This window comes from Thermothielavioides terrestris, chromosome 1, assembly GCF_000226115.1.
Source record: "Thermothielavioides terrestris NRRL 8126 chromosome 1, complete sequence".
NCBI classification, from domain to species: domain Eukaryota; kingdom Fungi; phylum Ascomycota; class Sordariomycetes; order Sordariales; family Chaetomiaceae; genus Thermothielavioides; species Thermothielavioides terrestris.
In genome coordinates this window covers 3,757,133-3,777,911 of record NC_016457.1, presented here as the reverse complement: position 1 = coordinate 3,777,911, position 20,779 = coordinate 3,757,133, and the positions used below count along the sequence as shown (strand labels likewise).

The window sequence follows — 20,779 nt, the reverse complement described above, 5'->3', positions numbered from 1 at the left end:
ATACTCCTGTTTTTCCCAAGTTTATTCATTAGGTACACCGTACACAAAACCGCAGTGGAACCCCGGCAAACGTCTCTACATTTTCATTACCCAGAGAATCTATTCCTGGTGGGCTTGCAAGGCGTTCCACATTCCTCGAAGGAACACGGCAAGCGCCCAGGCACCGGGATCAGGGAGCTCCTCCTCCTTGCCAACATACGTGGCTCGGCCAAACTTGGGCTTCAGATACCTCGTTGCCTCTGCCTTCTCCATGGCCACGTTCACCGCCCGTTGGAAGTCAAGTGACTGTGAGAAGGCTTCCGCGAACGGCAAGAGCACATCAATCACTGTACGGTCCCCTTCCCTGGCTGCTGTGTGCTTCTTCAGAACCTCAACCGCCGCCTGGAGAGCCCTGGCGACGGTTTCCTGATTGACCGGGCCGGCCCCGGCCCTCAGCCGCAGCTCCGTTATGAACGCAGAGAGTAGAATCCCCAGAATGGCGCCCAGAGTGCCACCCATGTCGTCGACGGCGTCTGAAGCGGCGAAGAGAAGCTTCAAAAGCGAGCCCCCGCGAGCGGCACCTTTGTCGAGAATCGAGATGAGGGCCTCGCACACTCGCTTGACCGCCTCGCCGCAGTCTCCGTCGCCCATCACCATATCCCATCGCGTGAGATCGGGTTCTGCCGCAATCGCCGCCGTACAGCTGCCCCTAATGAGTGCGTCAAGGCTGCCGGCATCAACTGCTCGTTTGTTAGCGGCGGTACTTTGGGAGACGTGCATTCTCTCTCACTCACCCCTGATGTCCTCTTCCTCCGAGATATGAGGCTTCGACGAATCCCAGTTTGTGACCTGCTCTCCATTCTTCCGGCCTTGTCGTGCTGTTGTGGCTGAGGTATGTCTGGGCCACGCCGGAGCATTCGTGGTTGCATCAAGGAGGTCAAGCAGCTCCTGTGCTGAGAGATTACAGCTCCTTGCAGCTTTCGAGAGGTTGCATAGGGAAATCGAAAAGCCTGGAGCGTTCAATGAGGTCTCGAACTTCCCTCTCAATATCCTTACGGGGCGAATGCGCCACTTTGCCTCGAGCTGCCTCAGGACCTCGTCGGTCAGCGCCCCAAGCTCTAGATTCGAGAGTCCGCCGTAGTTGTTGACGAGCAGTACGATCGAATCGTCGGCGTTGCTGAAGTCGACGAAGGCCCTCTCGGCGTCGGCGGGATCGCAAAGAAGGCGCAGGCAGCGGTCTACCACATCCTCCACCGAAGGAAAGGGGCTAATCTCTTGTTGGGCTGGCTCGTTGTGTATTCCGGCGCCTATTGCGCATGCGTCGTCGCCCAGCGACTCATGGTTCTCTCGCCCCGGTACATGGCAATGATCGAGGGACGAACCAATCGACACGAGCTGGTCGTTGACGGCGAGTCCGATAGCGACGCACTCGTCAAAGGAGCGCTTGCTGGCTGCCGCGGCTCCCACGATTTTTAATGCTTGGTAGAGATGCAGAGTCAGCCAAGAACAACCCCCGCGCCAAAGAGTACAAGGACAGACTCAACTGATGACATGTCCGGGCATGCCTCGCCTCCCCACGGCCTTGGTCCGACTCCTTCCAATGCTGACATCGTCTGTCGATGGTAGAACGGTTATTCTGCCACCACCGCATGTACCTGCCGCCTTGGCGCGCTCCGCCGCTAGGCCAAAGTGCAACTTATCGCCGGTGTAATTGGTGATCATCAAGATGACGCCCGCGTCGCTTGGTACAGCATCAACCGCCGCAAGAACTTGCTTGGTGCTGGGACTCGCGAAGATATCTCCGCACACCGCGGCGGCGAGGAGGCCATCTCCGACGAAGCCAGACCACGAAGGCTCGTGTCCCGAACCGCCTCCAGAGATGACGGCAACACAGGAGCGGTCGTGCGATGGATTGTAGACGACTCGCTGGGAAGGAATGAGCTCGAGCTGCGGGTGCTCACGAACGAGCGCTGACAGGTAGCGGGGGACCAGCGACGTCGCCGAGGAAGAGGGGAAGTAGTGCTTTGAAGACATGGCGGCGACAACACGCGCGAGGGATGCAAATGAGATGATGGGAAAAGGGAGATGTGGTCAGGGGGCGGTCGGAGCCCAAACAGACCAACCTATCGTTTTAACATCGCGTTGGCCGTGCCTTCGTCCACAAGCCCCCATGCACTTCTGCCCGAGTGACATAGTCCAGACCGCAAACCACTCAAGATCCAAGTCGGAAAGCCTTTCCAGACATTGTGACGTTCTCCTTACTGTGTATGTCGATGCATCCCAACCGGGTCCGCAATCGCCATGCTGGTGATGATTCTAGAACTCTACGATTCTGGAACTCTACGATTTGACTCGGCACGGGGCTCGTGTCCTCTGGCGAACTGATTTGCAGCTGGAACCATGCATGTGAGCCTCGATCCGCGGAATGCGGCCGTAGTCAATAATGCACTGAACGTGCCCTGTTATTCGACGCGAGGCCCCGCTTGCGAGACGGGGTTTGATCGCCGCTTTTTTTACTTACACTAGTTAACGTGAACCATTGCTAACTAGTGTACGGAATACGAATCACTCTGGTAGTTTGGAGCCGGACTAGAGAAAGACTAGTGTGCCCCGAGACGCGGCACCAGGCCAGACCCCCCCTCCTCTCGGCATCCGTTTGCGGATGGGGGGTTTCAACCCATTCTCCACAAAATCAACGTCTGGCCCCATCCACCGCGGACTGTAACAAGCTCTGACGCCCCAGATGGAGACGAGACGAGCAGCATTGCCGCGCCACGGTGTACGCCATCGCTATCGATGGAGAACATCAGCAACACAGCTGAGCGCAACGCGACTGAGCGGAGGCTCACCAGGAGGAAACCCCGCAAGTCCAGGGGTCGGGGGCTCAGGACAACAACAGGCTGGTAAGAGTAAATCTGTGGCCACATGTCACGACGCAAGGCTCACGCGCTGCACACAGCTTGACATGTCGGAAGAGACACAAGAAATGCGACGAGAAGCTGCCGATATGTGGACCATGCAGCGTCTCGAGGCGCGAATGCACATACCCGACCCCCGATGCCCTCAGAAGGGCTGGGACCGGGACCTCACCGAGTGCGGACGGCGGACCGGAAGCAAGCCGACCTTGTAACTCGTCCAGCGCCGTATCTGGTCATGATCCGGAGCGAGTCCTTGTCCCGCCGGGCACCCGCCCATCCATCGTTGCGGTCGGGGAAGAGGAACGGCCCAGGGCAGGACTAGCCGGTGGCCAGTCAGAGACTGCGGAAAGCTTGCCCCCCGTCACCAACTACCGGCCTCACGGTCGACATGTGCAATCAGAGTCGGATCTCCTCGTTGTTGACCCCGGCTTACATATCCAAGCCCTGGCCAATCAGCATTCTCCGGCCTCGTCCGCTCCTGGGCTGTCGGGAGCGGGCCTGGGGTTGCCGGCGAGGGAATCTCATCAAGACTTCGCCTGCTCGCCGGCGGAAACAGCCTCGTCCAGCGAGCTGCTCGGCGCCGGCATTGCCAGCACCCGATGGCTCGACCTTCTCGCTGCCGACGCCGCCCAAGCAGACAGCACATTTAGTCTTGTCCAGACTCCTGCGCCTTACGACTATGGCGGGCCGAACCTCGATGCTGCGGCTTCGATACCGCAGACATCTGCGGGAGAACTCCAAGAGCGCCTTGCTGAGCTGGCCAACGGCGATGACCGTCATAGGTGGCAGGCTCACTCGGATATACAACTGCAGCCTCATGAAGTAACGCTCTTCCGCCTCTTTGCGGAGAAATGTGCATCGTGGGTAAGCAGGGATAACTTATTCTTTTCTAAAAAGAGACGGGCAAACAGAGGAAGAGTGCTGACGTGCCGGCTGCGCAGTTGGATGTCTTCGACCCACTTCAGCACTTCTCGACGTATGTGACTCGCATAGCCATGCGCAACGAGGGCCTGATGAAAGCCATTCTGGCTCTGTCGGCTCGATACGCCGCCGAGTCGCCATCCCACGCAACTCCCGCCGTGATGACCCCCGCCGGCCCGCCGGCGCACATCAACCTGGCCATGCAGTACTACTACGAGACGCTCCACTACGTCTCGACGGCGCTGCACCAGCAGAGCTACGCGCACTCCGAGGAGTTGCTGGCCACGGCGCTCGTCATCTCCACGTACGAGATGCTCGACGCGGCGCGGGCTGATGGCCCAGGCAGTGACGGTGGCAGCAGCAGCAGCAGCAGCAGCAGCAGCACCGAGCCCGAGCGCGGCGGCCGCGCAGCGCTGTCCAACTGGCAGCGGCACCTCAAGGGCGTGTTCTGGATCCAGCGCAGCCAGAACGTCAACGGCGCCTCGGGCGGGCTGCGCCAGGCGGTGTGGTGGGCGTGGCTGCAGCAGGACATCTGGGCCGCCTTCCGCGAGCGCAGGCGGTGCTTCAGCTTCTGGACGTGGAAGACGCCCATCCGGCAGGTGCCGCAGCACGACCTCCCCGCGCTGAGCATGTACCTGCTCCGAGAAGCCGTCAACTACTGCGCCGACGACCCGACGACGACGGCCACCGGGGCTGACGGCGTCGTGCCCCGTGTGCTCGACGCCGACGCGCTGCGGAGGCGGGCTGAGCTCGGTGCCGAGCTCATGGCCAAGCTGGACGAGTGGCAGGCTTGTCTGGGCAGCGACTTCAAGCCGCTTCCGTCGTCTGCGGCGACGGTCAGCGGGAAGTATCCCTGCAGCGCCTGGGCGCCCATCTGGGTTCACCCGCCGAGACTGGCCGTTGCGCTGCAGGCGCACAGCTTTGCGAGGATCCTCGTGTGTCTGCACGAGCCGCCCACAAGCGGGTTCCACGGGTTCCTGCGCAAGAAGAGGATCTTGGCCAACGAGGTTGCAACTATATGTGGTCTGGCGATGGAGTTGACGGATAAGGGATGCCAGATCGTGTCGGCGCAGTGCTTGTTTGGAGGTGAGTTATAAACCTTCCGCTCTTCCATGCTCCCTTGTGTGTCAGATGCTGATGCGGAAACAGCTGGACTCTGCGTCGAAGATAGGGCTCAGCAGGACACCATATTGTCGCTGATTGATGAATGCGAGGCGCGATGTGGCTGGCCAATGTCGGGGCTGCGCGAAGACCTGCGCAAGGAATGGAGTCGCGCGGTGGCTTAAGGAGTTCATATTTTCATTATTCTAAATACAGGTACTCGGATCCATTTTTTTTTTCATCCTCTCATTCAGCTCGCTGCCGCTACAGACATTTGCCTTTTTCTATCGTACTCATTGATCACCTCCACCTTGGCCGCAGACGCCGAATTCTGCTCGCCATCGTCATCATCAGCAACGGCCTCGTCCCACCACCGCACGAACGCATTCCAAGCACACTTACCGGATCAAACCGATACTCCAGCCACTCCCGCACCAGCCTTTTCGCCAACTCGATTCCAATCACCCTCTGTCCCAGGCACAACACCTGCGCATTATTGCTCAGCACCGCCCTCTCCACGCTGAAACTGTCGTGCGCCGTAACCGCTCTGATCCCCGGGACCTTGTTGGCGGCGATGGCAACGCCAAGTCCCGTCCCGCAGATGAGCAGCGCCCTGTCCGCCTTGCCCTGCGCCACGAGCTCGGCCGCGGCGATGGCGTAGGTGGAGTAGGCCGTCTTGTCGGACTCGGAGTCCGGGCCGACGTCGAGGACGGAGGCGACGAGCGGGTGGGAGGAGAGGAGGGATTTCAGGGCGGACTTGTAGGCGTAGCCGGCGTCGTCGCCGCCGATGGCGATGGTGATGGGTGCTGCGGAGGGCATTGTGAATAGATCTGGTAGGAAGTGTGTTTACTGTGGTTGAGGACGGGGTTGGCGTTGCGATGAACAGCGGTCACTCGTGTGGGAAGATGGAAGAACACAACAAACCGCCGTACTGGCCCCGCTGATCCTTCGTCTTGATCAACTGTTTCCGTGAACCGCCATGAACCGCGAGTTTGGCTACATGTACACGTGTAATACACTGGCGGCACCCAATTGTGATAGTGCTCGGCACGCGGCCAGCAACCGCGGCACGAGGCAACGGCGCGGCACGAGGCCAGCAACCGCGGGACGGGGCTAACAAAGTGCCGCCGAGGCATCTAGCCCGCCCCGAGTTTAGACAGTATTGGCCTGGTCTCCGAAGAGTAACACACATGGCAGTAACTGCGGTGGAGTTACACGACCACCGTCACGCAACTCCAAGCAGAGACTACGTCCTCAACATCAAAGATACTTGTGATATAGCTACCATTGATCACACTTATGGCGATCTCTGCATAACAACCAACGAAGGCTCAAAACAGCTTCACCATGGAGTGGAAGGCACAAAACAAGACGCACCAGATCCTGACGGCCGCCGAAAAAGGCGGCTATGGCGTCGTCGCGCCAATTGCGTATGCCCCGTCCGGCCCCTTTTTCTCTGCCTAGCAGCATCCGCTGACATCTTTCCCCCAGCTACAACATCGAATGCATCATCGCCTTCGTCCGCGCCGCCGAGAGGAAGCGCTCCCCGCTCATCCTCCAGTTCTTCCCCTGGGCCATCACCTTCTCCGACGGCCTGCTCATCCACGCGGCGGCGCACGCCGCGCGCAGCGCCTCCGTGCCCATCGCGATCCACCTCGACCACGCGCAGGACGAGGAGCTGATCCGCATGGCCGCGGACGCTCTCCCCTTCGACTCCATCATGGTCGACATGTCGCACCACGAGATGGACGAGAATCTGGCCAAGACGGCCGAGCTGGTCAGGTACTGCCACGAGCGGCAGATCACGACCGAGGCTGAGCCGGGACGGATCGAGGGCGGAGAGGACGGGATTGCGGACACGGCGGACCTGGAGGGGGCGCTGACGACCGAGGAGCAGGTGGCGCGGTTTGTGGCTACCGGGATTGATTTCCTTGCGCCGGCGGTGGGCAATGTTCACGGGGAGTATGGTGCCGAAGGGCCCAGGCTGGACTGGGAGAGGCTGGAGATGGTGCGGCGAGAGTGTGCGAAGAACGATGTGCGGGTTGTGCTGCATGGGACGAACAGTTTTCCCGAGGATGTCATGAAGAGGTGCATAAAGGGGGGTGTCTCGAAGGTGAATGTCAACAAGCTTGTGCTGGACGACTATCTTGTGCACTTGCAGAAGGAGGCTCCCAAGATGAGTCTGACAGCGGCGATGGAGAAGTCTGTGGCAGATATTCAGAGGCTTGTGGAATGGCAGATGGACGTCTGTGGCTCCTCCGGGAGGGCATGAGACTTCAGGTTGCGATATCAAAAATATCACATCGCTGTTGAGTGCTCAGATCGTTATAGCTTGATTCCCCTGCATCTTGTGTAGTGGCTGCAACAACTTCCCTCCAATGGTTTTCAGCTACAAACAGGGCTAGCAAAGACCGTGTAACCATTGGATGGCGCTGGAAAGGGGGCCAAAAAGTATTGTTTACATAGGTAGGTATTATGTATTAGATTCCCAGCAATGCCCCCCTAACATGCCCGCCCAACTGCGCCCTCCACAGCCGGTGCTCCTTCAGGATGAACATCTCCCCGCCACGGCCAAAGCAGAAGTTTGCTACTCCGCCCTCAACGACAATGCGACCCAGCAGGATCCCTCCCGGCGACCACACATTCACACCGTCGCCGCACCCACTGTACACGTTTCCATCAGTGTCACACTTGATGCCGTCGGGTATCCCCGTGTCTGCCATGGCGAACAGGCGGCGATTTGTCAGAAACGGCTGACCGTGGTACATGGCGATGTCGAATGCATATCTGCACAGGGTTAGAAAAGTGTCCGTCAGAAGAACGCCATTGTTCGTCTCGACTGTGTAATCCTCACATGGTAGAAGCCTTGGTATCATCCGTGCCCCCTCCCCCATGCAACCAGTCTGTGTCCGTGATATAAACCGTCCGCTCATCGGGGGAGAAACAGATCCCATTCGGATGACCGAACCCGTCCGCCATGGCCCTCAGACTCTTCCTGTTAGGGTCATAGCGATACACCTGGCTCGGCAGTCTCGGCCGGGTCCTGTAGCCTTGCTCGAACCCGTACGGCGGATCGGTGAACCATATCGACCCGTCGCTGTGGATCGCCACGTCGTTGACCGAGTTGAAGGGCCGGCCCATGAAATCCGTGAGGATGGGCGTCACGGCGTGAGGGGGGCGCACGTCCATCGCGTACAGCCCGCTGGGGAGCTGGGTTGAGCCCTGGGCGCAGAAGAGAACCTGTTCATCGTTCGAGTAGTTGACGCCGCCGTTGCCCATGGGGATGGCGCTGGAGTCTAGCTCTATCTGCTTGCATTTCGGAGGAGAACCGTCCTTGCGGTTGAGAACAACCTTGGAGATCTGAACCCGCTGCTTTTCCTTTGGGGACCCGGGGTCGCAGAGCCGGTTACTGGTGATGAACAGCTCGTCCGTGGACGGTATGTAGACGCCGGCTTCGTGCGCGAAGGGATAGCGGTCGTTTTCCAAGAGCAGCTCGAGGGTTGGGTGCGGCCCGAGGATGTTGAGGAATTCCTCGTCGACGGTGACGAACTTTGCTGTCATTCTTGGTTGATTCATTGTTGGTATGGGCCGGAGAATTCGAAATGCTCTCCTGCCGCGGGTCACTGCGTTGGTTCTCTTGCTGATCCCCTTCACTCCAGATGGCCTCGCTCCCACAACTCGTTGACATGCCTCATCAGATTTGCCGGTTTGGGGCCGGTTGGGGGCTCCGAGGTACACTAGGGCGAGTGCCTCGACACGCGACAAGGCACCTGTGGAGGGGTGTGGGGTGGAGAGCATTGCCGAATTCGATATGGAACCAAGATTTCGGGTCCAGCTGACACCAATATCATCCTCTGTTTTCAGGGGAATACCCGGTACTGTGCAACGCCATCTAGGCCCACCGGGTCTCGGCCCCCTCCCCCCTTCCTCAACCCCGGATTCACGGATGCGAATATGGGGTCTGGGGTTGTTGGCCCATGGGGTTAAGCGAACGCGCTGGGTTGGAAAACCTGGGAAAGCGTGGGTTTTCCTTATAAAGACACTGCGAGGCGACTGATGGTGACATCGATGACGGTCTGATACGCCGCCGATCTTGATATTCCTCACATTCCTCGATCTTTATCCCTGGCCGTCGTCCACTACCGAAAAGACTGACAAGTCACAGTCTCTGCTCAGCCTCTGATAGCAAAGATGAAGCCTTTCAGCGAACCTTACACCATTCTGACAAACCGCCTTCGGGGAAGAGGGAAGCAGTCGCTATGGATCGAGTACCTCATCACGCTGGCTTGTGCCATTGGGTGGGTGATCAGGATGCAGAGCATCAGACGACAAAGGGCTCGCCAGGGCAGCGTTTGGCTAATTCGTTACTTGTTTAGAAACATGCTCTTTGGCTATGATCAGGGTGTCATGGGCGGTTTCCTTACCAGCGGTCCCTTTGAGAGGACGTTCCCCTCCATCTCGTACGGCAACTCGCCGACCATGCAAGGCTTTACGGTACGCCTCCACCTTGATACAAGATGAGAATAGGGTGAAAGCTGATGATACACTCTGAAGGTTGCCGTGTACGAAATCGGTTGCGCTGCGGGAGCCCTCTCGGTCATTCTCGGCGGCGATGGGTTCGGACGGAGAATCACCGTGATGCTGGGGCAGACGATTGTCATCATCGGGGCCATTTTACAGGCGTCTGCCTTCACCCTGCCTCATCTCATTGTCGGGCGCATTGTCACTGGCGTTGGAAATGGCATGGCGGTCGCGGTGCTGCCGACTTGGAACGGAGAGTGCTGCCGGGCAGCGAACCGAGGAAGGGCTGTGCTGTGGCAGCTCAACGTCAACATTGTGAGTAAAACAGAAGATCTGGAACTGACATGAGCGATACTGACTGTTACATTCTGGTCTAGTTCGGCATCTGCATTGCGTACTGGGTCGACTACGGTGTCAACAAATCCAACCTGACCGTCGATACGGACTGGTCGTGGAGGTTCCCGCTGGCATTGCAGATCGTCTTTTCCAGCGCTACAATCATCTTGTCCATGTTCCTTCCAGACTCTCCGCGCGCCTTGATCAAGCAAGGCCGTCTCAAGGAAGCCCGTGATGTTCTCGACATGCTCTCGACCGTTGAGGATCCCGTGGAACGCTCCGAAGCCACTGTGAGCCGATCCCTTCAGGTTGCATTGACGATCCCAGATCATGTCTGACCATGTTTTACGGTGATAGACAATCGCAATGGCCATTATCGAGCGAAACCTCGAGGAAGAAGCTGCGAGAGACGGCAGCTGGGGTCAACTTTTCACCCAGGGCCGACCCAGATTCTTCCAGCGGCTGGTTCTCGCCGTCGTGTCCCTCTGCATGCTTCAGATCAGTGGTGTCAACCTGATTACCTACTATGCGTAAGCCCACACTCATACACCTACAGTTGATCTAGCCGCCTGCCTACTCACATCCTGCTTGCCTACCCAGGCCCGTCATCTTCCAGAACACGCTGGGCATGTCCCGAGACACGAGTCTGCTTGTCTCTGGATTCAACGGTCTCGAATACTGGCTCGCCACACTCATCCCCATCCCGCTCATTGACCGTGTCGGACGTCGGCCAATCATGCTCTTTGCCGCTGTCGGGCAGTGTATCAGCATGGCTGTCCTGGCTGGATGCATCGCCTACCCGGCGAACAAAGCAGCGGGATACGTGGCAGCTGTCTTTTTATTGTATGCTCTCTCTCTCCCCCATCCTGCTCTAATTATGAAAATTGCTAACTTCCATCACAAGTGTCTTCAACACGTTCCTCGCCATTGGATTCGACGGCATTCCGTTCCTGCTGCCCGTCGAGCTCACGCCACTCCAGACTCGCGCCAAGTCGGTGGCGATCGCCACAGCATTCTTCTGGCTGTGCAACTTCTTCGTGGTCATGATATCCCCCGTCCTCATCGAGAACATCAAGTACGGCACCTACATCCTGTGGGCGGGAACGAACTTCGCCTTCATCCCCATGATCTACTTCCTCAGTAAGCGCCATGTCTCTTCCAAGCCCTCCGGCAAATGTAGTGGTGGTGCTAAACAGTCCGCTGCAGTTCCCGAGACCCTGAGAGCCAACCTCGAGGACGTGGATGTGCTCTTCGAGAACAATCCGACCTGGTTGATCGGTCCTGGCTCCCGCAAAAAGCTCGCTGCCATTATCTCGAACCGCAGAGCCAGCGAGGAGGCCGAGATGAACGCTGCTCGCGAGGCAAAGGAGCCGGCTGAGGGCGCCCGTGGTATGGTTGAACACGACGAGATGAAGAAGGAGAAGATGTGATGGTTTGACAACACGAGCAGGTGCGGCTTAACACCTAGGCGATCACGAGGTGTCGGAGACTCTCTTCGGAGAGGGCCGTAACCCCTGAAGGAACATGGGTATCATCGATGTATGTATGTGCATATATATAGCGGAAGAATCTGCGCGGCTCGCAAAGGCCATAAACCTGATCTCACAATGTCATTTGACGGGCCCCAGATAATGCGTGGCTTTGCTATAGCAGTGTATCCTTCTGTCATGACGCCAAATATCCACTTTGCAACTGACGCAATCTCACAAGCATCTCAACGGTTCATGAAGTTCCAAGATAGAGGCAAGTCTGAAATTCATCGCAGGCATGTAGCCCGGAGCGCCGAAAAGTAAAAGATACCACTTCCTTTGTATCAGCAGCATCGTCGGAGCCAGTGGTGCACCGTAAGCTATGATGTTTCTGCATTCTTGATCTTAGCATAAATGTGAGCAAGAGCCCCAGTATTGCTCAACTTCAATTACTGGTGCGGGTCGTAATTATTTACATGTTCCCGAAGAACGGCCCGGCGAGTGTCAGGAAAGACGCATGACGAGACAAGATCGGATTCTAGGGAGAACGCTCTAATGTATATACATTTCATACCCGGAGGTCCTGCGCATCCGTTCGCATACCCTTGTTGCCGGGTTGTGCGCCAAAGCCAAACCTACTCCGAGACCAAGCCCCCCTTTCTACCACGCACCAACGACGCCGGCAATGGGAATGTCAATGCCGGTTGTGTACGTCGCCGTGTCACTGAGCAGGTACACATACGCGCCGCCCAGTTCCTGGGGCAGCGCGAGCCTCGGCATGCCGCCGTAGTACTTCATCTTGGTGTCCCAGTCGGGGCTGGTCTCGACGTAGTAGGTGAGGGCGGTCTTGACGAAGCCGGGGCTGACGCTGTTGACGCGGATGCCGTACTGGGCCCACTCCATGGCCAGCGTGTGCGTCATGTTGCGCACGGCCGCCTTGGTGCCGCCGTAGGGGGCGCTGGGCGCCGCGCGGTTGGGGCGGTACGACGTCATGGACGCGGTCAGCACGATGGCGCCCTTGATGCCCAGCCTGATGAAGACGCGCGCCGCGGCCGTGGCGCAGATCCAGGCGCCGAAGACGTTGAGCTCGAACAGGCGCTTGACCTGGTCCAGCGTGAAGTCCAGCGCCGGCTGGTGCTTGGTGGCGCCCGCGTTGGCCACCATGCCGTCCAGCCGGCCCTGCTCGGACACGATCTTGTCCAGTGCCGCGGCGACTGACTCTTCTGATGTGACATCGGTCTTGATGTAGGAGAGCCTGTCCGCGTTCTTTGACGCGAGCTCCCGGAACGGCTCGCCGGGTTCTGAGATGTCGAGGGAGTAGACGTGTGCTGCGTTGTTCGCCAAGCAGACCTCTGCGAGGCCCAGGCCGATGCCCTGGTTGGCGCCGGTGACTGAAAGCACGAGAGTCAGTTCTTGCCACGTCGAGATGTGGAAATGCTGGGGGACATATGGATGCTTACTCGCAATAACCTTGCCAGAGAGAGTGACCTGCCAGCTGTGGTTTGGTCCTGGCAGGGTGCTCACGAAATGTGTGCCATTAGCATCGGTTGACGAGGGAGCGGCTGATGATACCATGACTGCGGTCGGTAGACGTGGGCGCCCAAAACAGTTCGCCGAGGCTCAAGCAAGCAGATCGTTAAGTTGAAGTCTGGGTTCTTTGTAGAACAGTGCTGAAGGAGGGCAGCGAAGGGGCCGGGAATCCTTTAAGGGTCCTCTGGATAACGAGGCACATTCGACGCGGTATGCTTTCCCCGCGATCAGGCACGGCGTAACAGAAGAGAGCGAGATGAGTGGGAACCCATAACTATCCGTCTACACAGTATACTACACTACCTGGTATTATCGACTGATGCCGAAGAGCGATGCAAGGTGGGGACAGTTCGGTTGATCCACCCCGTTGATCCAGCCCTGCGCTGGCTGACGGCGTTGTGTCGGGCGCGTCTCGAGGCCACCTTCTCCACGGCTGATGGGTAACAGCCCGCATTTGTTCCTCCGCGCGGCAATTGCCGAACATCGGAGGAACGGTTGACGCGGGGAACATTGGATGATCGGGCGAGTGTTCCTGTCATAGAGACCCGGGTGCGATGACCCATTATTGTCCAGCGTCGGGAAATCTTCCTCCTCTATCGCAGATGATGTTGCTATCCCGGTGTTTGGAAACTGCTGTTGAGGAGTGAGGGCGTGTGATGCACCTGACTTTCGAGAAGAGCAAGGTGAGATCTCGGCTTAGGTCCCTGGCTTTGATCCGCAAGCCAACTTGGTATCTTGCAGCAGGAAACAGGGAGAAGAAGGTCTTGTCGTGTCGCTGCAAGCATAGAGAAGTATGGCGGGCATACCGAAATTCTCGGACGAGGAGAGCGACAACGGCTGTGACCTGGCGTCAGCTTATCTCAGACCTCAGACCAGTATTGGGCTGTATTGGCCCGCTGCGCGGGCCTCAAACCGGCTTAGCCTGCACCACTGCCCCACTACACTGCCTGTGGCCAATCAGAGCGCCCATCGCAATTTGAGCCCAAACTGGTCTGAGTGCAAAGGTCGTGATTTGGCCCGGTCAGGGCACGCAAGGAGCAGGGCGAATTGCGCCGACAGCCACAACACCATCAAAACTGGGTATTTTGGCGATCCGTAAGTTGCTCCTAAATCACTAGATTATACGCTTTCTAACGGTACCCAGGATGCCTACGTTGGCCAGGAGGATGGCCGCAAGCCCAGGAAGATGCCCGCGTTGGCCAGGATGCCCGCAAACCCAGGAAGATGCCCACAAGCCCAGGATGCCCGCGATCAAGCTCGTCAAAGTCCATTTTCCACACCCTCCGGGCTAGGGTTCAGCTAAAAGGTCTGATCAGGGGGCGGAAAAACAGGCTCTGAGGATCGCCTAGAGCCGGGCAACGTCGCTGTCAAATTTGATCGAGTTTGACGCAGTATTGTGGAAATTGGATAGGGGTCATCGACTAGGAAGAAAGGCGTTCCCGACCCAAGAACTTACGTTCGAGGTAACCATCCAGGAAAACAACGTAGCCACGTATACAAAAATAGGCGCATTAGAATCGCCTGCCAACGGCGATCTTCAGACTGTAATTGCCATCGCGATACGATGCGTGGTGGTGGAGATATTGGCGAGTGTTTAAGGCAGATTTTTTCGGCTCCCATACAAAAGCGTTCCCAACCCCCCCCAGATCTCGAATTTTGCTCTCAGACCTCTTTCAAAGGCGTTCTCTGCAAAAAGTGGGCCAGGTTCTCAGAAGGGTCTAGCAGACAGTGTTACATACAAACTAGTATAGCATTACGTCTTGGCAGGCCTGGGCACGGACCACTCCCGGCCGTAGGCCGGGAAAACAGAGAACGCAATGAAAGAAGGTCTGAGGGCTGAGATAAGCGTCAGCCCGGTCATCTCTGCAGCTGTCCGCCAGGCAAGCTGGGGCAACGTTCAGCGTAACATTGGTCGTCGGTATCAACACCGAGGGAAGGACTTCCGTTACGTCCGAGCGAGGGCACTGGCGCCAAGCACAGCAGGAACGATGATAAAGCAAAGTGGCCCGGTGTGTGAAGCGAGTGGTGGGGCCTGCTTGGCACCGGTGGGTCGCAGGGATCCCTCTCGGTGTCAGTTGCAGCTGCCGAACGGTCGGTCGGTGAAGGAACCGAGGGGCCTGCCTGGTTTGGACAGCTCGCCCAAAACGGCCAAACAATTTCGCGACATGTGGAAACACAGCAAGTTCATGCGAGCGAGCAAGAGCTCCCGGACAGCGAGCCCGCCCAGCCCGCCGTCTGCACTCCTCCTGCAACCCGGCCTCGAGATGCATCCAAAGACACCATGGATTTTTGGTCGCGCCTCCTAGCACACACGCCGCTGTCGTCAGCAGGCTCCCGCAGGGACTTCGCCAAGGATCCCGCGCGCCGCCTGCACCGCTTCGAGAAGGAGTACAGCCAGCTGCTGGTGAGCGACGACGCGCTGCTTTTGTGTTCCGCAAGCTGGGATGGATTGCCCACTGACTCGGTGACCCGTCTTCCCCTCCCAGCACACGTGGCGCACCTCGTCCAACCTCGCCAGCGACCACGAAGCCGCCGAGCGCATCGAGATCGGCCTCCAGGAGCTCACCCACATCCTGAGCGACGAGTCCCGCCGCCCGCTGCCCCATCCGTGCATCGCCTTTGCTGCCGCCAAGCAGGTCTACATCCCCGTGGCCAAGATTGCCGCCAGCTCCTTCAATGAGTGGATCATCAAGGAGGCCGTGCTCTTCTTCGCCGGTCTCGTCGAGAGCGAGGAGGAGGCCTTCGTCGAGACCGACGCCTTCGCTGCCAGCCTGACCAACCTGCTGGTCCGCATCACCGGCCCCAACACCATCCGCCTGGGCGCCGACACGGAAGCCCGCATCGTCGAGCTCGCCTTCAACATCACGACCAAGATTCGTCTCGATCCCGACATCCTGACCGCCTGGTTCAAGTCGCATCATGATGGCCAGCCAACGGCTAAGCCCCTGGACGGCCGCGAGAAGTTCGCCGGCAGGATGCAGAAGCAGGACTTCCCGCTCTTCTACCTGCTGATGGACTACATCCACCACGAGGGCAAGGTCGGCGACTTTGCCCGGACCGGCCTGCTCTACGTGATCGAGGCCGCCTCGAGCTCCGTCATGCTCGAGCAGTGGATCGTCGAGAGCGATCTCTCCACTCTGATGGCCACCGGCCTGGGCGCTCTGTATAGTCAGCTGAGCCGCAAGCTCGTGATCGACCACCCGCCCGACGAACTCCCGCCCATCCTGGCCTTCTCCGACTATCAGCACCCCAAGTCCAACTACGAAGTGGTCAGCTCCTGCTCCCCCGAGTTTCAGTCGCATCTGGATACCTTCCTTTCCCACCTGCTCTTCTGGCAGGATGTCTTGAACCACTGTAGATCGGTCGACGTCAAGTCGACCCTGCTGGAGCACTTTCAGGTCATCTTTCTGCAACAATTGCTGTGCGTGTCTTGGCCTCCCCGTGTACGCAAATTCCCAAGCGGCCTTCTTGCTCACCTCGGCGCAGATACCCCTCACTGCTTGAGTCTTCCGACGTCGACGGCGGCTCGTCTGTCGCCGTCCTGACCTATCTCCGGCGCATATTGGAATCGCTGGACCATCCCGACATGGTCAATCTCATACTGCATTATCTGCTGGGTCTGCCTGACATCGTGGGATCCGTCAGCGCTGACTCCGGGGACGTCGTGAGCGCCGCCCGCAAGCGCAAGTCGCTGGACCTCGCAACCATGATGGCCTCCAAAGGCGGAACTGCAGCAGACCCTTTGCTGTTCAACCTCGTTGATCTGATCCTAGCCTGCCTCCGGTCGCAGAACAATCAGACGGTCTACGTCACTCTGCAGCTAGTATCCGTGATCCTTAAGAGGCATCACCGGTACGCTGTCATCACCCTGCTCTACACAGAAGGCGTGCTCGGCGAGTCCAGTCACCGAACGTTGGGTGCTCACCAGCAGGAGGTCGAGTACCTCATGTCCCTAGCAGGAAGTATCGGGGGTCAGGACAACTTCGACGAGATCTACGACAACACCCTGAAGGACACCTTGGTACGACTCGAGAACCACCCCTGCTCCATCAAGCTGGTCACACCAAAGACTTCTACCCACAACCATAAGCTGCCGGCGGTGCCCGACAGCCTGCCGGGCGCACCAAGGGACGTCCGGTCTCACACTTTACACCCCAGCGACCCGCTGCTCAACATCGTGCTCGACCGGCTCGAGACCTTCTTTCTCAACCCTGTCGACATCAATCTTGCCCTGACCGAAGCCATCTTCGACCTCGCCGCCTGTGGGTTCATGCACCTGGAGGGCTGGTTCATGCGCAGCCCGCAGAATTACGTCTACGAGGAAGAGGACGACGGCCCACCTCTGCCAGAGCCGCCACTAGACCCCGAGTCTCAAGAGTACGTCGAGTACAAGCAGATGCAGTCCATGCAGGAGTCTCGTCGTCGCCCCAGGTGGATCCAGTCGAGCCTCCCTCGCCTGCTCAAGATCCTACAAGCCCTCTGCGACCAGGTAGCAGCTTACCGAGAAACGATCCCTCGCTTCGACGACCTGCTGCAGCAGCGGCGCGAGGCTTTCCAGATCGCGGATTGCGCGAGCCAGCCTCTGCCTCTCCATCCCCCGCTAGCCAAGACTCCCCTTCCACATCCATCAGCGGCCACAACAAGCGCTCCCGCCGCAGAACGGCCGGCAATCTTTGACGGCAGCCGAAACACCTCGCGGGAGCGGCCATCGGGCCTTGAAGGCTTCGCCCAGCGCATTCTCTCCGAGCTCGGCACGCCGACCCGCTCAGGCAGCCCCCGCGGCCGCAAGGAAGCGAAACGAACCGGCTCAGACCGGTCCTCGCCCGTTCCTGTCGCCCCTGCCGAGACGGCGTTGCGACCGCGAGCCCAGTCGGGGCGGTCCTTCTCTCCGGGAAACCCGGTCCCTCACTCCGTCATGCCCGGCTCCTGGGACGACCGGGGCGACGTCTTCGCCAGCCAGGCGAAAGCCTTCCAGGCCATCGACCAGAGCCTCCTCGCCCGGCGGGTCGGCCTGCCCGTGACCACCAAGCCCGCCGAGAAGCAGCAGAATGTCGAGCCCATCGGGCTGAGCTTCGACCGCCAGCGCACCGCCGCCGGCGTGTCGTCGGCCGACGAGAAGCTCGCCGCGGACGAGGAGGAGGCCAAGGCCGCCGAGGGCGGCGGCGAGGACGCGCTGCTTGCGCCGTCCGAGGACGGGCACACGGATGCGGAGGCGGACGGCGAGGGCGGGACGGCCCAGGGCAGCGCCGCCGAGGACCGCACCGTGTCGGTGTCCCATGTGCTCACCAATGCCATTGTGCTGCAGTCGTTCCTGTTTGAGCTCGCGAGCTTGGTGCAGGTCAGAGCCGGCCTGTTTGATGAGGTGCGGTTTGCTTAGCGCGGTGCGGGGGACTTGCCAGGCAGGGGGTAAGCAAGGGGGGGACTGGCTGGGGTCGGTCCTGCCTTCGAGGCGGGTGATGTTGTTGCGCGGTCTGTTTGTGTCGTGTCGTGATGTGATGATGGATTGGCGCGGAGGGAAAGGGTCAGGATGGAGGCTTGGCACTGGGTTCTTCAGCATGGTTTGGCGTCTATGGTTCGCGGGCATTGTTTTTGTTTCTTCTTGTTACTAAATTACTTGGTTTAGATCGGCCGTTGCATCTTTTAACTCCTTATTCGGCCGCTTGCTTGGTTTCTCTCCATCACCGTCATCGTGAGGGTCCAGACATCGATGTTAGCGAAGGCAGAGCGAGAAGACTGTACATAATTTGCGAAATCCGCTTTTCTGTGATGCGGCCAGGCAAGCCTGGGTCGCTGGCACCTTGCCATCTCTTACCTTCTCGAAGCAACCCAAACCATGCCTGCATCCGACGGTCCTGCGGGCCGTCCTCTCCATAGAGAGCTGAGACTACTTGTGAGAAGCCGGTTAGTTCACGACCCCTGCTCCAGAGCATCGAAACCGGAACCGCACATGGTGGCTCAAGACCAAGAAATAACTCGCATGACGGAGCAATGCGATGTACAGAAGGATGAAAGCGCTCACGGCGCGCAATTGCATGAAGGTGCATTGACTTTAGGCACATGCTGTGGTTCAGGAGTAAAGATTCCCGCTCTGAAACATGCAAGATCGCCTGCGCTGGACTGGATCGTCCTGACGCTGCTAAACCCAGATGGTCATAAGCAAAGCCAGCACGCGTTTGAAGCCTCATGAGACGCTGGCGTAGTATGCGGCGACGGCCTGGTCGCGGCATTGATCACCACGGAACCGGAAGCTTGGGTGCGGCGTCTGGGATACAAACCGAAGTACGTACAAGTGCGCGGTTGCTCGCTGATTGCCATAAACATCCAGAGCAAGCCCAGCAACAGGAATTTGTGTTCGTAGTAATAAACACTCTCTGGCACATCGGGGGGCTACCAAGGCCGTCAACGAAACAACGAAACAACGAAACAACGAAACATGGCCAGACTAGCCCGGGCCCTCTTGATGGCCTCGGGCCTACTCCTGGCCGCCGGCAGGCCCGCAGCCGCACAGAACCAGACCCAGGGCGAAGGCCTGCACTCGCTGATGGTGGCAGCCGGCAAGCTGTACTTCGGCACCGCCATGGACACGGGCAATTTCAACGACCCGGCCTACATGGCCATCGTAACCAACAAGAGCGAGTTCGGCATGTTCACGCCCGAAAACTCGATGAAGTGGCAGGTGACCGAGCCTCAGCTGGACAAGTTCTCCTTCACCCAGGCAGACGAGGTCGCCCAGAAGGTCAAGTCCAACGGCCAGATGCTGCGCTGCCACACCCTGGTCTGGTACTCGCAGCTGCCAACCTTCGGTCAGCCCATCTATCTCTCAACCCACTCACCCCTCAATCCCTTCCCCGGAGCTAACCCTCCAGCCCAGTCGCCAACGGCAGCTGGACCCCGGCCACGCTCAGCGCCGTGATGACGGCGCACATCACCAACGTCGTGACGCACTACGCGGGGCAGTGCTACGCGTGGGACGTCGTCAACGAGGCGCTCAACGAGGACGGGACCTTCCGACAATCCGTCTTCTTCCAGACGCTCGGCAGCGCCTTCATCCCGCTGGCCTTCCGCGCCGCCGCCGCCGCCGACCCGCGCGCCAAGCTGTACTACAACGACTTCAACCTGGAGACCACACCCGCCAAGACGGCCGGCGCGCTCCGCATCGTCCAGCTGCTCCAGTCCAACAAAACCCGCATCGACGGCGTCGGCTTCCAGGCCCACCTCGCCGTCAACCACACCCCGCCGCGCACCAGCCTGGCCGCCACCCTGCGCCGGTTCACCGCCCTCGGCCTCGAGGTCGCATACACGGAGCTGGACGTGGCGCAGACGGCCCTGCCGGAGAGCGCGGCCGCGCTGGCGCAGCAGGCGCGCGACTACGTCGCTGTTGTCGGATCGTGTCTGGACGTGCCCCGGTGTGTGGGCGTCACCGTCTGGCAGTTCACTGACAAGTTCAGCTGGGTGCCGGCCGCGTTCCCGGGACGGGGCGAGGCGTGTCTGTTTGCTAGTGATTATAGCCGCAAGCCGGCTTATGATGCGCTTGTGGCGCTGTTGAGGGGGGCTGTTACGGGGGGCGGTGGTGGTGGCAATGTGACGGGGAATGGGACGGTGGGTGGTGGGCCGGCGGTTGGCTCGCCTGGGCCGTCCTTTGGGGCGGGTAGCGTAGTGTTTAGCGGTGCCGGGAGGGTTGCGGTTGGGGCAGTTGCGGCGTTGGTGGGCTGGGCGGTGTTGGGGGCGTGGATATTGCTTTAAGGGGGCTCGGGGAGCATGGCGAGGCGTTGGCGTTGGTGTTGGTGTCAAATGGATGTGTATGAGGCATAAGTAGAGGCGTCTTCGATGAGGAATGTGTCCTGGTGCTGACGCAAACGCCGTTGTTTCATAACAGCGTTCTGGAAGGTCAGAGGTAGTGGAGATGTTATGGTCTGCTGGATGTGTGTGTTTCATATATCTCGGTTGGACAATGACCGATACCCTACCCCATGCTATGCAATGCCCATTCTCTGTACATGCAAT

General features: G+C 59.1%; 10 protein-coding genes across 10 annotated transcripts; 6 read left to right on the top strand and 4 right to left on the bottom strand.

Moving 5' to 3' along the window:
• Positions 1–99: 99 nt before the first annotated feature.
• THITE_2040308 (uncharacterized protein) lies at positions 100–2,013 on the bottom strand (the record flags this gene model as incomplete). The annotated part of the gene is made up of 4 exons (XM_003649452.1): positions 100–405; positions 508–762; positions 829–1,457; positions 1,524–2,013. 4 exons carry the CDS (start codon positions 2,011–2,013, stop codon positions 100–102), a joined length of 1,680 nt encoding a protein of 559 aa, XP_003649500.1.
• Positions 2,014–2,704: 691 nt separating this feature from the next.
• Positions 2,705–5,174, top strand: THITE_2108061 (uncharacterized protein). The gene is made up of 4 exons (XM_003649451.1): positions 2,705–2,882; positions 2,939–3,761; positions 3,839–4,904; positions 4,968–5,174. Exons 3-4 carry the CDS (start codon positions 3,893–3,895, stop codon positions 5,102–5,104), a joined length of 1,149 nt encoding a protein of 382 aa, XP_003649499.1. The 5' UTR covers positions 2,705–2,882; positions 2,939–3,761; positions 3,839–3,892; the 3' UTR covers positions 5,105–5,174.
• THITE_2084675 (uncharacterized protein) lies at positions 5,170–5,738 on the bottom strand (the record flags this gene model as incomplete). The annotated part of the gene is made up of 2 exons (XM_003649450.1): positions 5,170–5,250; positions 5,322–5,738. The coding sequence occupies 2 exons, from the start codon at positions 5,736–5,738 to the stop codon at positions 5,170–5,172; spliced, it is 498 nt and encodes a 165-aa protein (XP_003649498.1).
• A 528-nt stretch (positions 5,739–6,266) lies between these two features.
• On the top strand, positions 6,267–7,191 carry THITE_2084674 (uncharacterized protein; the record flags this gene model as incomplete). Its single annotated transcript, XM_003649449.1, has 2 exons — positions 6,267–6,349; positions 6,411–7,191. The coding sequence occupies 2 exons, from the start codon at positions 6,267–6,269 to the stop codon at positions 7,189–7,191; spliced, it is 864 nt and encodes a 287-aa protein (XP_003649497.1).
• A 188-nt stretch (positions 7,192–7,379) lies between these two features.
• On the bottom strand, positions 7,380–8,480 carry THITE_70175 (uncharacterized protein; the record flags this gene model as incomplete). The annotated part of the gene is made up of 2 exons (XM_003649448.1): positions 7,380–7,706; positions 7,774–8,480. 2 exons carry the CDS (start codon positions 8,478–8,480, stop codon positions 7,400–7,402), a joined length of 1,014 nt encoding a protein of 337 aa, XP_003649496.1. The 3' UTR covers positions 7,380–7,399.
• Positions 8,481–9,299: 819 nt separating this feature from the next.
• THITE_2038523 (uncharacterized protein) lies at positions 9,300–11,206 on the top strand (the record flags this gene model as incomplete). Its single annotated transcript, XM_003649447.1, has 7 exons — positions 9,300–9,413; positions 9,474–9,755; positions 9,818–10,084; positions 10,134–10,306; positions 10,377–10,619; positions 10,681–10,916; positions 10,983–11,206. 7 exons carry the CDS (start codon positions 9,300–9,302, stop codon positions 11,204–11,206), a joined length of 1,539 nt encoding a protein of 512 aa, XP_003649495.1.
• A 437-nt stretch (positions 11,207–11,643) lies between these two features.
• On the bottom strand, positions 11,644–13,160 carry THITE_2108057 (uncharacterized protein). The gene is made up of 2 exons (XM_003649446.1): positions 12,706–13,160; positions 11,644–12,636 (listed from the first exon to the last, which is right to left on the bottom strand). The coding sequence occupies exons 1-2, from the start codon at positions 12,818–12,820 to the stop codon at positions 11,906–11,908; spliced, it is 846 nt and encodes a 281-aa protein (XP_003649494.1). The 5' UTR covers positions 12,821–13,160; the 3' UTR covers positions 11,644–11,905.
• Positions 13,161–13,393: 233 nt separating this feature from the next.
• Positions 13,394–14,147, top strand: THITE_2108055 (uncharacterized protein). The gene is made up of 3 exons (XM_003649445.1): positions 13,394–13,458; positions 13,527–13,870; positions 13,920–14,147. Exons 2-3 carry the CDS (start codon positions 13,569–13,571, stop codon positions 14,065–14,067), a joined length of 450 nt encoding a protein of 149 aa, XP_003649493.1. The 5' UTR covers positions 13,394–13,458; positions 13,527–13,568; the 3' UTR covers positions 14,068–14,147.
• Positions 14,148–14,932: 785 nt separating this feature from the next.
• THITE_2108053 (uncharacterized protein) lies at positions 14,933–18,284 on the top strand. The gene is made up of 3 exons (XM_003649444.1): positions 14,933–15,179; positions 15,262–16,196; positions 16,262–18,284. The coding sequence occupies exons 1-3, from the start codon at positions 15,057–15,059 to the stop codon at positions 18,150–18,152; spliced, it is 2,949 nt and encodes a 982-aa protein (XP_003649492.1). The 5' UTR covers positions 14,933–15,056; the 3' UTR covers positions 18,153–18,284.
• Positions 18,285–19,208: 924 nt separating this feature from the next.
• On the top strand, positions 19,209–20,606 carry THITE_120962 (glycoside hydrolase family 10 protein; the record flags this gene model as incomplete). The annotated part of the gene is made up of 3 exons (XM_003649443.1): positions 19,209–19,578; positions 19,647–20,326; positions 20,592–20,606. 3 exons carry the CDS (start codon positions 19,209–19,211, stop codon positions 20,604–20,606), a joined length of 1,065 nt encoding a protein of 354 aa, XP_003649491.1.
• Positions 20,607–20,779: the final 173 nt, after the last annotated feature.

Excerpts from the sequence above, each read along its gene's own strand:
- THITE_2108061 (XM_003649451.1), top strand. The coding sequence starts at position 3,893 with ATGCGCAACGAGGGCCTGATGAAAGCCATTCTGGCTCTGTCGGCTCGA. Across the intron at positions 4,905-4,967 it reads GGCGCAGTGCTTGTTTGGAG|CTGGACTCTGCGTCGAAGAT; the intron begins GTGAGTTATAAA and ends ATGCGGAAACAG.
- THITE_2108053 (XM_003649444.1), top strand. The coding sequence starts at position 15,057 with ATGGATTTTTGGTCGCGCCTCCTAGCACACACGCCGCTGTCGTCAGCA. Across the intron at positions 15,180-15,261 it reads AGGAGTACAGCCAGCTGCTG|CACACGTGGCGCACCTCGTC; the intron begins GTGAGCGACGAC and ends TTCCCCTCCCAG. Across the intron at positions 16,197-16,261 it reads ATCTTTCTGCAACAATTGCT|ATACCCCTCACTGCTTGAGT; the intron begins GTGCGTGTCTTG and ends ACCTCGGCGCAG.
- THITE_2108055 (XM_003649445.1), top strand. The coding sequence starts at position 13,569 with ATGGCGGGCATACCGAAATTCTCGGACGAGGAGAGCGACAACGGCTGT. Across the intron at positions 13,871-13,919 it reads ACTGGGTATTTTGGCGATCC|GATGCCTACGTTGGCCAGGA; the intron begins GTAAGTTGCTCC and ends AACGGTACCCAG.
- THITE_2108057 (XM_003649446.1), bottom strand. The coding sequence starts at position 12,820 with ATGGTATCATCAGCCGCTCCCTCGTCAACCGATGCTAATGGCACACAT. Across the intron at positions 12,637-12,705 it reads CTCTGGCAAGGTTATTGCGA|TCACCGGCGCCAACCAGGGC; the intron begins GTAAGCATCCAT and ends TCGTGCTTTCAG.